Source organism: Rhineura floridana, chromosome 1, assembly GCF_030035675.1.
Source record: "Rhineura floridana isolate rRhiFlo1 chromosome 1, rRhiFlo1.hap2, whole genome shotgun sequence".
Taxonomy (NCBI): Eukaryota; Metazoa; Chordata; class Lepidosauria; order Squamata; family Rhineuridae; genus Rhineura; species Rhineura floridana.
Genome location: NC_084480.1, coordinates 322,889,691 through 322,903,624, shown reverse-complemented (window position 1 = coordinate 322,903,624; position 13,934 = coordinate 322,889,691). Strand labels below are relative to the sequence as shown.

At 56.7% G+C, this 13,934-nt stretch overlaps 1 protein-coding gene across 1 annotated transcript in view; it reads right to left on the bottom strand.

Annotated features, from left to right (window-relative positions):
- Positions 1-13,934, bottom strand: part of LOC133375538 (microtubule-actin cross-linking factor 1, isoforms 6/7-like) — a 46,739-nt gene that overhangs the window by 26,540 nt on the left and 6,265 nt on the right. Inside the window, exons 10-18 of the mRNA XM_061607267.1 lie at positions 13,685-13,882; positions 13,150-13,278; positions 9,961-10,131; positions 9,714-9,869; positions 7,742-7,948; positions 7,442-7,561; positions 5,063-5,232; positions 1,755-1,914; positions 1,295-1,495 (exon numbers count right to left, since the gene is read on the bottom strand). Coding sequence (XP_061463251.1) covers positions 1,295-1,495; positions 1,755-1,914; positions 5,063-5,232; positions 7,442-7,561; positions 7,742-7,948; positions 9,714-9,869; positions 9,961-10,131; positions 13,150-13,278; positions 13,685-13,882 — 1,512 coding nt within the window. The remainder of the gene's footprint in view (positions 1-1,294; positions 1,496-1,754; positions 1,915-5,062; positions 5,233-7,441; positions 7,562-7,741; positions 7,949-9,713; positions 9,870-9,960; positions 10,132-13,149; positions 13,279-13,684; positions 13,883-13,934) is intronic.

Below are 13,934 nucleotides of genomic sequence, written 5' to 3'. Positions count from 1 at the left end.
GTTCTCTCGCCCTTCCTGAGCAGCTTCCCCCACTCTGTCACTCTCTATTTATCTTAAAAACAGACTTTAAAATATAATAAAACAAAACAACCATTAAAAACATATTAAGACGAAACATCTTTTTAAAAAGCTTAAGAAACCCACTTTAAAAAATCTGAAAAAGCCATTCCACCACAGCGCCACTTCTCCAGCACAGTCCACACCCACTTTGTCTCAACCCCTGTGGCATTCCCCCAAAAGTTGCTGCCTGCTGCATCTCTGCTGTGTTTTCTACTCAAAAACATCCCTCGGAAAGTTTTGTCCTGCTGATCTCTAAAATGCTCTGCCCGATGCGTCTTCAGAAATGGCTCTTGGAGGCTGGAGACAGAGTCATTGGTCCGCTTGGAGCCGAAGGGCATCAGAGCCGTTGGTACCCAGAGTAATGTGCCAGGCTGCCAACGCAGGAGCGCCTTCCCTTCCTGCCTTTGAAACAGGACCCAGTGGCAGGCCGCAGCTGGACCGACACCTACCCACATCCCTCTGGAGCAGGGGAGCTTGATGAGGCCCTGGTTGCCTGTCCCTGCCCTATGGAAGCAACCACACACACCCCACTAGTGTTGTGGCAAATGCAGATGAGCGGGACCCTTCATCTATTCACAGCCACACCCCTTCTAAGATCTGGCCAGGCTGGTCCGTCACTGACACCATTTGACTATCTTTTCTCACTGCCAAGAGATATTGCCTGAATCAATGAATTCAGGGTCTACACGCTTTTCTCTTGCTGCTACCAAACTGCTTGACAATGTAGATGGGATGCTATAATCAGGATTCACATCTTCGCCAGCCCCCTTTTTTGACTGCCGGGTTGAGAATGAGATCTCTGTTAATGTCTTTTCTCACCACAACGGACATCCCTTGGAGCCAATCAGCCTGAAAGGGGAGTGGGTTAACTACTGGCAAGAGTCTTTTCAGTGGCTGGCTCACTTCCTTTCATCCTGATTGGCTCCAATGAATAGGAAGGGATCACTGGCCAGCACACTCTCCTTTCATGCTTATTGGCTCATAGACTGGTGGACACAGAGAACCTGCTGGGACCTGGCTTCCAAACAAGTAAGAGTTCTAAGCCCCCCTGAGACCTGGACAACTACACGCCCACCCCTCACCCCAAGGGGCCTGAATCTGAGAGGAGAGGGACCATCCCAGGTCCCCCCAAGGCACTTTGCCCCTCACCCATCACCCTGTCACAGCCTCCTCGTGGCTCTCCAGTATCACACATGCTCACACGCGCACCCCCCACCCAGCCCCCTTCTCTTGCCTGCCGCAGGGCAGCCTCCAGGCGTTCCTGCTTGCAGAGGGAGAGTTGGCAGATCAGCTCCCAGCGGCCGCTGAGCTCCTCCAGCTGGCTCTGGAGCCACTGGGAGTCCCCAGTGCTGCTGCCGGCCCGTGTCAGGTCCCTCAGAGAGCGCTTCAGCGTCTTGATGCAACTGGCCCGCTGGCCCAGCTCCTTCTGGAAGACCTGGCAGGGCAGGCAGAGGGAGGTTCAGCCAGTGGGGTGCTCAAGGGGCAGGACAGACAGCAGGGCAGGATGGGAGAGAGATGAAGCAGCCCCCTTAGTGCCACAGGAGGGAAGACTGGGGCTCATCCAGCTCTGCCCTGAGAGCACCAAGGACTTGCACAGTGGCCCCTCCGGGAATTCCGGCCCCCAACTTTACTGCCCCCCAAACCAGAGTGGCCTGACTCCGCTACGGGGGCAGCAGCGGGCACTTCCCACAGACCTTATGCTTGTCCATGAGTGCGCTGACCAGGTCTCTGTCTCCGGCCACGGGGGTCTCCTCCGCCAGCTGTGGCTCCGCCCAGTACAGCCAGTCCATGAGGGTCTGCAGGGCGTCAGTGAAGCGGCCGGAGAAAAGCAGGCCCTCCTCCAGCTTGCGCTGCCTGCAAAAGAAAAGGCAGCCACAGGCCAGCAGCCGCAGCCAGGGGTCAGTCTAGCCAGAAAGGCGCCAGAGACTGTGCAGCTGTGGCAAAGGAATAGCACCTGCACAGCACGCAGATGGCGCAGAGTCGACCCCCAGCGGTGGCACCTCCTGGCAAGGCAGGGAAAGACAGTCTGAAGCCCTGGACAGCTGCTGCCAGTCAGTGTCTGCAGCACTGAGCTAGATGACCCAACGGTCTCACTCAGTGCAAGGCAGGTTCCTACGTCCATTCAGAGCCAACAAGCACACTGGCACTGAGCCCAGGGGTGGGTGGATCAGCTGGGAGGCATTACCACTACTGCCCTTCTGCACTGCCTGCCCTGTCAAGTCACTCCCTCACTAACCCTCTTTGCACAAGGCAGGCGCTGGGGGGAGGACGCCAGTGCCAGGGCTGGCAACTGCTTCTCAGAGAAGAGCCTTGTGCTTGGCGTCATGATCCCCATAGGCCCAGTCCAGCCCCAACTATCTATTATTTATTTATTTATTTAATTTGTATCCCGCCCTTCCTCCCAGCAGGAGCCCAGGGCGGTAAACAGGGTACTAAAAACACTTTAAAACATCATAAAAACAAATCCTAAAATACATTAAGACAAAACAGTGTTAAAAACATTTTAAAAACTTTTTTAAAGGGTTAAAAACATTATTAAAAAACATATTAAGCAAATCTGACACAGAGACAGACTGGGATAGCTCTCAACCTAAAAGGCTTGCTGAAAGAGGAAAGTCTTCAAAAGGCTCCAAAAAGATAGCAGAGATGGCGCCTGCCTAATATTCAAAGGGAGGGAATTCCACAGGGTAGGTGCCGCCACACTAAAGGTCCGTTTCCTATGTTGTGCAGAACGGCCCTCCTGATCAGATGGTATCTGCAGGAGGCCCTCACCTGCAGAGCGCAGTGATCAACTGGGCATATAAGGGGTAAGACGGTCTTTCAGGTATCCTGGTCCCAAGCTATATAGGGCTTTGTACACCAAAACTAGAACTTGGCCCGGTGGCAAACGGGCAGCCAGTGCAGTTCTTTCAGCAGCAGGGTGGCATGTTGGTGATACCCTGCCCCAGTGAGCAGTCTCGTTGCCGCATTTTGCACCAGCTGCAGCTTCCGGACCAACCTCAAGGGCAGCCCCACATAGAGCGCATTACAGTAATCCAGCCTGGAGGTTACCAGTGCGTGGACAACAGTGGTCCGGCTATTATGCACATGATGATGCACAGGCAGAGGCCAACAGGTGCTTCTGGCTCTTGTGCACCAGGAGAGCAGCGGATGGAGCAGCTGAGGAAGAAGAACTGCAGGTGCGCACACCCCACCCCCGGTGACAGAATGCTGGGGCTCAGGGAAATGTGACCCCCCCCCAGCTGCAGTCGAGGCACTACCTTGAGGGGCTTCCTGTGGCAAAGGAAGAGTTTGGGGCAAGTTATCTAATCTACCATTCTTGGGCAAGGTGATTGAGCGAGTGGTGGCCAAACAGTTACAGACACACTTGGAGGAAGCAGATTATCTCGATCCATACCAGTCGGGCTTCAGGACTGGACACGGAACTGAAACAGCCTTGGTCGCCCTGGTGGATGATATGAGGAGGGCGTTGGATAGGGGAGAATTCACCTTCCTCGTCCTCCTGGATCTCTCAGTGGCTTTCGATACCGTCAACCACGGTATCCTTTTAAATCGCCTGGAGGGATTAGGAATAGGGGGCACTGTTTTACGGTGGTTCCGTTCCTATCTCTCAGACAGGTATCAACGAGTGGCATTGGGGGATGAGGTGTCAGACCCTTGGCCTCTCAATTGTGGTGTGCCACAGGGTTCTATCCTCTCTCCCATGCTATTCAACATCTATGTGAAACCGCTGGGAGCCATCATCAGGAGTTTTGGGCTGCAGTGCCACCAATATGCGGATGACACTCAGCTCTATCTCTCGTTTAAATCTTCGCCAGAGTTGGCTGTGGAGACCTTGTCCAAGTGCCTGGAGTCCGTAAGTGGATGGATGGGAGAGAACAGGCTGAAACTAAACCCCGACAAGACCAAGGTGTTGCTCGTGGGTGACAAGAGAAGGTTGGGAGATATAGACTTGGTGCTCAACGGGGTGAGATTACCCCTGAAGGACCAGGTCCACAGCCTAGGGGTCATTCTCGACTCCCAGCTGTCCATGGAGGCTCAGGTCTTGGCAGTGAGCCGGGCAGCTTGGTATCAATTACATCTGATACAGAGGCTGCGACCCTACCTTCCTGTGCATCTGCTCCCACGAGTGATACATGCCCTGGTCTCCTCTCGCTTAGACTACTGTAATGCGCTCTACGTGGGGTTACCCTTGAAAACGGTCTGGAAATTGCAGCTGGTACAGAATGCAGCGGCACGCTTGATCAAGCATAGCCGTCGCCGGGATCATATCACTCTGGTGTTAGTAGACCTACACTGGTTACCAGTTGTTTACCGGGACCAATTCAAGGTGTTGGTGTTGACCTTTAAAACCCTATACGGTTTTGGCCCAGTTTATCTGAAGGAGCGCCTCCAGCATCACCAATTATGCCGCCAGACAAGATCAGCCACACAAGACCTTCTCTTGGTCCCACCAGTCAAAACAGCTAGGCTGGTGCGGACCAGAGAGAGGGCATTTTCAATCGTGGCCCCCACCCTCTGGAACTCGCTTCCTTTTGACCTTCGACATGCCTCCTCCCTGATGGGTTTTCGCCGAGCCTTAAAGACCTGGCTATTCAGGCAGGCCTATGGGATTTCTGGGGTGGATTAGTTTTTATGATGTATTAATTGAAGGCTGGTTTTAGATCAACTGCTGATTGTGGCTTTTTGATTTGTATATTGTATTTTGCTATGTTATTGTATGTCGCCTAGAGTGTCCGTTAATTCGGACAGATAGGCGACTCAAAAATAAAATTTTATTATTATTATTATGCCAGCCACAGGAAGGAAGGGCAAAGTGACCGGACAGACTGGGCTGGGGGGCGGGGGGAGAAGAGCAGGACACCCCCATGCCATAATTAATAAAAAGACATTAAGACACCCCAAGGAGAAGGCAGGGATGTGGAAGAGTGCAGAGAGGCAGTCAGGGCTGGGGGAGGGAGGGGGACTGTGCCCGGGCCCAAAGCCCCCCCAACACACCCACCTCTCGGCTGCCCTGCTCCAGATGGCATCCCAGCGTCCCTTCAAGTCGCCCAGCTTGTCATCCAGCAGCTGGGCATCATCGGGGCACAGGGCCTTCTCACGGAGGAGGCGTCCACTCCGCAGGGTGGCCTCGTAGACTGGACGCTTGCTGCGCAGACCCTTCTGGAACTCCTGCGTGGCGCAAGAGAGAACAAAAGTCTGGTTGGGGGTGGAGGGGTGGGGAGCACACCGCAGGGAGGCACCCCCCCCAGGAACACCCATTTTGCTCCTGAAATCCTGGTGAGGACGTTCCTCCTCGACTGTGAGAGAAGATGCCAGCCTGTCACCAGGAGACACCCCACGACTCGAGCGCCTCCGTGTTTCCCTCCCATGTACCCTGCAAGGTAGTATGTTTTTTGGAGGCAGCATTCTTCAGAATCCCAGTGGCTGAAACTGCAGGAGGGGAGAGTGCCCTTGACGCGGCTCCTGCTTGTGGCTTCCAGAAGAGGCACCTGGCTGGCCACTCTGAGAACAGGAGGCTGGACTCAATGGGCCCCCTCTGGCCTGATCCAGCGGCTTGGCTTATGTAGCCCAGTACAGTTGCCAAATGACCCTTGGGGACCCAGGTGGGATTTTGATGTGGGTCTCCACACTCAGCCGCCACCCCAGGCAGGCCCCTTCCCCTTCCAGACACGTGCTGCTGTCCTGGGAGTGGGTTTGGGGAGGGGGGAGGAGGAGGACCCCTCTGTTGAGTGAGGCAGCCATCTTCCCTCTTGCAAAGCCTCCTTGGGAGTCCCAGTCCAGCCAGCCCTGCGGGCATGCCAGACCAATGGTGTCGTCCACCATTCAGCGCAGCCAAGGCTTCTCAGAGCCAGGCCAAACAGGGAGCAGCAAGGCAGGAAGATGGGCTAAGGGGCACCTGGCAGGAGGGCAGAAACAGGCATTTTATCATGTGTTTTTAAATTGTTTTTCAAACATGTGTTTTTAAATTTGTATATTTGTTTTTAATATTTTTAATTGTTGTAAACCGCCCAGAGAGCTTTGGCTATGGGGCAGTATGCAAATGCAACAAGCAAACAAGCAAGGAAAAGAGGCCTTTGGGAATGCCTGATCTTCCTCTCCAAAGCCCCCAGGTTGGCAGGCAAGCGTGATCCACCCCCCTTTGGTGACGTCTCCTAGGATTGTGGGGAGGACACAGGAAGCCGCCTCCTACTGAGTCAGACCCTTGGGCCCCACTAGCTTAGTATTGTCTGCACTGACTGCCAGCAGTGGCTCTCCAGGGTCTCAGGCAGGGAGCCCCTCCTAGCCCTACCTGGGGATGCTGCCATCGGGGGTCGGACCAGGGGCCTGCTCCTGTCAAGGCTCTGAGCCTCTCTGGCCCTTCTCTTTCACAACACGCAGCCTTCTGCTTCCGGCTCAAGCCAAACGGTCGGCCCAGTTGAAGAGAAGGGAGGGATCCGCTCTGCCCCTCTTCAGTTCAACGCCTGCATCGGTGAGCTGCAGGAGGGAAGGCGGTGGGAGCTCCCGGATAACAGCCCCACACAAGCTAGGAGGCCTCCTCCATCCGCACACAGGACGGTCAGGTCGTTGGAAGGCATCCCAGCGGCTGCTGTGGGAAAGCTTGGCTAGTAGCCATGATGGCTAGATGCTGCCTCCAGGTTCACCGGCAGCAATGCCTCTGAATGCCACTCGTCACTGGAGAACTGCAGCGGAGGGCGATCGCGCCCCTCCTGATGCTGCACAGGATGCTGGGGCAGGAAAGCCCTCCCTTCTGGCCAACCTAGCAGGGCTCTTCTTGTTGCTTTGATTGTGGCCACAGCCTTTTCAGGGAAGGGCTCTCTTGCTCCATCTGAGGGAGGGAGGGGAAGCTCTTCTAAGGATACTTTATGGCTTCATCTGGCACCAGCTGGGGGCAGAAAGCATTTCCCTCCCATCTGTGGGATTCTCCTCTTCTTCCGGTGGGGCATCAGAGACTGGTGCATTACTGCAGATGGGATGCTGGGGTACCAGGGGACCCGCAGAGCAAGCGCTGGCTTTTGGCTTCACCTCCAAGGGAGGGGAGGGAAGGATTTCCATCAACCAGGGACCCTGCCTGCCTGCTGACTCCCCCTCACCGTGTGTGTGAATCGCTTGCTTCAAACAGACCGCATCTTTGACTAAAACCCCTCCTTTGCAGAGTGTGGGCAGCTGAGATGTGCCCCCCTCCGGCTGAGACGAAACAGGTTCAACCCAAGAGTCTGCCAGGGCAGCAAAGGGGTGTGGAAAGGGGCAAGAGGGGAAGGGTTGAGGCAGCAGCTGCGGGGAGAGCCCAACCCCTTGGGGATCAGGAGGACCCGGGATGCCTCCAAGGGAGCTGCCCGCCCACCTGAGCCCCACCTGCCGCCAGGAGGAGCCCGCTCACCTTGTGCTCCCGCAGAAGGCCCTTGACCTCCTCTTGGCTCGCTGCGACCTCCCTGGTCTTCTCCAGGGCAGGCGCCACCTCATCCAGCCAGTCAAGGAGCAGCTGCCACGACTCGCTGAACTGGAAGGCCAGACGGGTGCTGCAGTCAACTCCCCCACGCACACAAACCCCAGAGCCGCCCCGTCTCACCAGCACACTGCCTATGGCTTTGCCACGGAGCAGCACCCCCCACTCTGCTCCAGCACTCCAAGGATGCTGTTTTTACTCTTGGGGGGCCACTGTCTCCTTAAGGCTGGTTACCTGCTTGGAGCACTTCCGGGCCTCTTCCAGCACTCCTCCCCTCTCCTGCAGGAGCTGGAGCACCTTGGCCAGCCGCTCCTTGGCCGTCTGCACCAGGCTGCGGATGAGGCCGCAGTCCTGCTTCCAGCTGATGTCCTTCAGGCGAGTGGCCACTGCCTCCAGGCTGGTGAGCTTCTCACTCCGCGTTTCGGTCTCCTTGACTAGGGCCTGCCAGTGGCAAACCGGCAGCTGAGTCCAGGAGCGCCACCCAGGGCCCGTTCCCCCTCCCACCCTCCCTCTGGGCTCCAGCTCAGGATCCGCTCTGGGAAGAGGGAGGGCAGGGCAACCTCACCCATGAGCCACCCAGAGGGTCCCTTACAGCCAGTGACAGCACCGCAGCCAGAGCCAAAATGCCTGCTTGGAACAGCATTTCCACGGGGAATGTGAACGTCACAAGCCGCGTCCAGGAGAGGCATTCTTTTGCAGGATGGTTTTGTGCCCACCTGGGCTTGAAAGAGCCTGGCACTGCTACAGTGGGAGGGCAGAGCCAAGAAAGCACCCAGGCGGCAGGGAAGGAAATGGCAGGAGGGCGCTTGCCTTGACTTCAGAATTCAACAGGCCAAAACACAACCAACAACGGGGGCTGGAAAACTGTGACAAATTCACTCTGAGAAGCCCCTCTGCTGCTCTCCAGCTACAGCCTGTCCACAAAGCACAAACTTTGCCTGCACAGGCTTCCTTCCTGCCACTAGCCCACCAGCGGCCTAATCAGCAGCCATCTGCATACCCTCAGTGAAACCCTCTCCCTCCGCTCCTTCCCACCCGGGGCATCCCTGTCTCTTCAGTTCCACATGTGGTATGGCCTCAGGACACTCTGCTTTGATTGGCTCGTGCCACTTGCCGGTGCCCCCTAAGCCTGCCCTTTCTAGCCCATGGCAGGAAACTTGGGCACCCTGGAAGCCCCCTTTGCCCTCTGGCAGTAGCCTTGTCTAGCATCTCCTTGCGCTGGTGACAGCCAGATCCGCATTCACTTAGGGGAAGCCAACCAGCTCTCACCAGCCTCCAAGGGACGACGCGGCTCAGTTGGTTGGTCTCCCCCACTCAGGTGGCCCTGACCTCATCCAGCAGCAGGTGCTGCAAGCCCAGGCAGCTCCTCCCCATGTTTGCTGTTCCCTTGGTTAGGAGCCTCGTGCCCCCGTCAGGAAAACTGATCACTGAAAGGCTCTTGATTTCCCAAATGGGTTATTTGTATTGGTGAAAAACTGAACGAAACACAGTCTACAAACAGTTCCCTTGAACCCAAACGGGAACGCAGCAGTTCCTGCTCATTCCGCCAAGTATTTTAAGCAACTGAGGCACAATGGAGTCTCCGCTGCAGCATGCAACGACTCTGGATAAAAGATCTCAAAATATCCTTACCCATGTCTGCACCCTGCTCCCGCAACGGCAATTTGTTTTAATTATTTGTAATTCTGAATTTTAAATTGTTGTCACGAGTGAGCGTGATCGGGGCGCATGCAAGCTTCGCTAGAGCTGGAGCCAAAAAAACACCAAGTGGGAAACAGGCAAGCCTCTTCCAGGGGGCCCAGGAAGGTGCCTTTCCACTGAGTGCCCTCTGGCAGCAGCCGCTTCACTTGTCATGGGTCGCCCAAGAGGGGTCTCTGAGGACGGCCTCAGGGAGCAGGTAGGTACACATGGGGAGAAGAGGAGGAGGCGGCGCCCGGGCTCTATGTAGCCCTGCATCAGTGGGCCAGAGTGGTCAGGGTTGGTGTCCGGGGTCTGGGAGAGACCCCCAAGAGACAGGGTTCACTTTGCCAGGGGCAGATGGATTCAGAGGGTCAGGGGCCTAGGGCCAGGGACCCTGCAGATGGCAGTCCACACAATGGTACGGGGCAGGCGCCCAAAGACAGTCCCGCCAGCTGACATCTGGGTTGCCAGCCACGCTGGCACGCTGCCCCCATCAAGGCTGCAGCTGGGGCTGCCTCCCGCTTACCTTCTGCTCCTGTATCTGCCTGGTGACAGTCTCCAGGATGCAGCTGGCTGGGGGCAGGGTCCCCAGGGTCTCTTCCATCAGCTCCACCCACTGCAGCAGCTCCTGGATGGTGGAATGGAATTCTGTGCTGACCGCCAGGTCTTCGCTGAGCTGCTCCTGGGAGAGGAACGGAAGGTGGTGGCCACATTGTGGTCCAGGAATAGGCCAGCCCACAACCGCTGCAGCAACACCTGCCCCCCCCACTTACCCTCCTCTCCTGCACTCGGCTGGCGACGCTCCCCCACTTCTGCTCCAGGATGCTCAGGTTGTGCTCAGTGCTAGAAGCCTGGGGTGGTTGGCTGATGGCCAGCAGGCGCTGCAGACGGGCCTGGACGCTGTGGTATGTTTGCTGCTTGGACTCCATCTCTTTGCACAGTTCCTGCCAAGGGGAAGGCGCTGGCGTGAGAGACCGCGACTGTGCCTCACAGCAGGTCCTGATCAGGTGCAACGGTAGTTAAGCAGGACAAGGGAGGGCCAGGCCAGGTAGGGGAGCAAAAGGCCTCACCAAGCCACCACCAGTCTGCATTGACAACACAGAGCTGGATGGACCAGCGGTCTGCACAATTTGTTTATTTATTTGTTGAATTTCTATACCGCCCGACTAGCATAGCTCTCTGGGCGGTGTACAACAGAGGAATATAAATATACACAATAAAATCCAATAATTCGGTGCAAGGAACATGTATGTAGGCATCCACAAATCTAAAATCAGTTAAACATATTTAAAAGACTAAAATAGACTAAAATGCCTGAGAAAAGAGGAAGGTTTTAACCTGGCGCCGAAAAGACAGCAGCGTCGGCGCCAAGCGCACCTCATCGGGAAGACTATTCCACAGTTCGGGGGCCACCACTGAGAAGGCCCTAGTTCTTGTTATCATCCTCCGAGCTTCCCTATGAGTCGGAACTCAGAGGAGGCCCTTTGATGTGGAACGTAGGCGGCTTCCAGTGTCCTCAAAGACCAGGGAGGTGAGATGGTCTCCCAACAGAGTGGCAGGAGCAAGCCTGTGAGGGATGGCTTCCAGAGTTCAGGCCACAGAGAGAGGTTGTGGGGGCTCAGGCGCCGGGGGGAGCCAGGAAGCAACATGCAGAAGAACATTCCTTGCTGAAAAAGCCCTCACCAAAGACGAGGACCTCAGGACAGGCAAAAGGACACAACTTGGATGGCTTCAAACAGGGTTAGGCAGATTCTTGGGAGAAGATAAGGCTGCTATCTATCAGCCACGATGGCTGCCTCCCGTCTCCTTCGCCAGAGGCAATGTGCTTCTGAACACCAGTTGCTGGGAGGAAGCACAAGGGGCGGAGAGAGCTGCTCTTGCGCTCCGGTCCTGCTTCTGGGCTTCCCAAAAGGGGCATCCAGCGGGCGGGGAGGAGGCTGGACCTGGTGGGCCCCCACTGGCCTGCTCTGGCGGCGGCGGCTGCAGGGCACCTCCTGGGCTCTCAACCTGCAGCCCGTGGACCACCAGAGGTCCGCAAGCTTCGTTCAGGTGGCCCTGCTGCATGTCCGGGTTCAAGGTCAGTACTGATTTCTAATTGTATTTTATTGCTTCTTTTTTTTCTTCTATATTGTCATTTACTGTATGTCAAATATGGAATGCGAACTGCAATACGGTAAAATACAAGAAATGAAAATGCCACTGAAAATCAAAGCGCCTCCTCTGCACCGCGTGTGACCGTTGCTACATCAGGGAAGACGAAGACCACCACCAATTTTCAAATGGTCGGGGGGGGGGGAGTCTGGGATAATAAGGGGGGAGGAGAGGCCGTGTGCTGGTGGGGAGGACGGAGGAGGGGAGGCTGGAGGAGAGGAGCACCAGAGGGCCAGGGATGCAGCCTTGAGGCGGCTGATCTGAAGGAGGCCAGAGAGAAAGAAGAACAGCTCCTTGGGAGAGAATCAACCTTGCACAAAGGAGGCCCCACATTCAGGCCGCGATGGCGGCATCTCCAGGGAGGGCTGGGAAAGAAAGACCCCTGCGGAAAACTCTGGAGAGCCACTGCTGCCAGCCAGTGTAGACAGCCCTGGCCTAGCTGGACCAAAGGTCTGACTCAGTAGGAAGCAGCTTCCTGCGTTCCTAAGAAAGTGCAACGGTGAGGATGAGAAATGAGGGGCAAGAGCAACTCTTGTTTTGTTCTTTTGTGTGTATTCCAGAAGGGAGATAGAGTCAGGGTCCTCCAGCTGGCTAGGCTTGCCTGCCTTGACCTGTGCTATGCTCTGACTAACTTCCTTCCCTTGTAAACTGATGTGCTCAGGGAAGCTGACCTGCACCTCCTTCCTTTGTCTTCTTCTTGGAGTGTCCAAGCAGAGAGGAGACATCTCTGTCTTTGCTCTCTCTCCTGAGCCATGAGGACAACACCGAAGTCTGGACATTGCGCCTCCAACTTAGTTACAACTAGGTATGCCTTTCCTGTCTACTATGCATTTCTATAATAAAGTAGCTTTTCTTATTTTACTAAGTCTTAACTCTCAGTGATCTCAGTGCAGGGTAAAAGCCTGCTGCGCAGGTACACACACTGGCGCACTCGCAGAGCAGACACTGAGGCTCTCTGCATACGTGTAACAAGAAATAGGAGGGAGGGGGGAAGGTTTTCTCATAGCGGAGAGGGAAAACCTGGAGGAGGGCGAGAGGGACTAGCAGCACAAAGCTTGACTAGGTTTGGCAACGAAGCGTCAGAGGGGACGGAGGGCAAGAGGGGTTCACGAGAGGGAGATGGGGAGGGGCTCATGTTGGAGCCCAGGGGCCACCACAGCCACTGCTTGCCAGGCTCAGGAGCCGCCATCACAGCTGCAGCACTGCCTGGGCCAGCCAGCCGCCCCATTGGCCTGTGCATAAAGTTGCTGGCTCCAGCCCGGCTCCTCACCTGAGCACCCCTCCCTCCCTCCGGGGAAGTGGAGGGCTGCCCTCTCCGCTGCCTGTGGAGGTACCCACCAGCTACTCTCCAGGCCAGCAGCAGCCATGAGGTAGTGTGGCTGAGAGGAGAGATGGCCAGGCCCCCTCAGCCAAAGGGATGGGGGGAGCTGGGGAGGCAGAAGGGGCAGGGGCTTGTGGGACTGCTTGGGAGGAGGGTGGAGGAGATGCCACCTTCCAGGAGTCAGCCTCCCTCCAAAAGTGGGAGGAGAAAAGGCGGGTGGGTGGGCGGAGGGGTGCCCCTCCCTTGCAGCCGGACCCAAGAGGGGCTCTCTGCAGGGAGAGAAGAGGCAGAGGGCGACGGGAGGACGAGGGAGCCCTGGCTGTACAGAGGCAGCGGAAGCCTGGAGAGAAATGAGAGGGGAGAGAGAAGCGGCTGAGCCTCGCAGCCACGACTCTGAAGGGCAGGCCATGCGAGGAGCCTGGGGGGCTGGCAAGGAGCAACTGGAGAGGAACGTGGGAGCCAGAGGCCTCTCCAGGGGGGAGGTGCTCACCAAGTGGGCTGCCAGCTTGTCCTTGGTGAGCTCAGGGTGGTCCCAGGCCGGCTTGGAGAAGAACAGCTGCAGCTCCACGTGTTCCAGCCACCGGAGCAGCTCTGTGATCTCCAGGGTGAGATCCTGCACCTGTCGGTGGCAAAAGCACTCAGCGAGCCAAGCATATTCCTTCCTTGTTGCCCCCACCCCCATGTGGCTCTCCGGGAGACTGAGTGACAAAGGGCACCTTGCAGGGAGCTGTGCAGGACCCCTTGACCGGCGTCTCCCTCAGGAGCAGGGAGAGCGATGTGGTTTGTGATGCTCGCCCCCGCCCCGCCCATCTTCAGAGTGAAAGGGAATGCTAATGTGAAGATGTGCCACCCCCGCCACCCCCATGCTCCCCCCAACCCCACATTCCTGGAAGGGAGCAAGGACAACTGGGTCGGTGACACTTCAACCCCCCATCCACTTGTAGTTTGGGACTGAAAACAATGCCTCCTCCATCCAGGGGCTGCTGCCAGCTGCTCAGGCAAGAGCCTCCCCTGCCCTGACTGACCTGGCTCAGGTTGTTCTCCAGCTCCAGCTGCCGACTTTCCATCTCTCCCAGAACAAAGTCCCAGCGCTGGAGCAGCTGCTGGAGGCAGCCCTGCAGCCCATCCGCAGAATCCCCCGCGCTGGAGAACAGCAAGCCCTGCCCGGCTTCCTTCACAGACTGGACCGTGCGGGCGTGAGACACGACATCATTCCGCAGCACCTGCCCCAGGGGAATGCCAGGCCGGTGTGGCCCATGAGGACACTAGGCATGC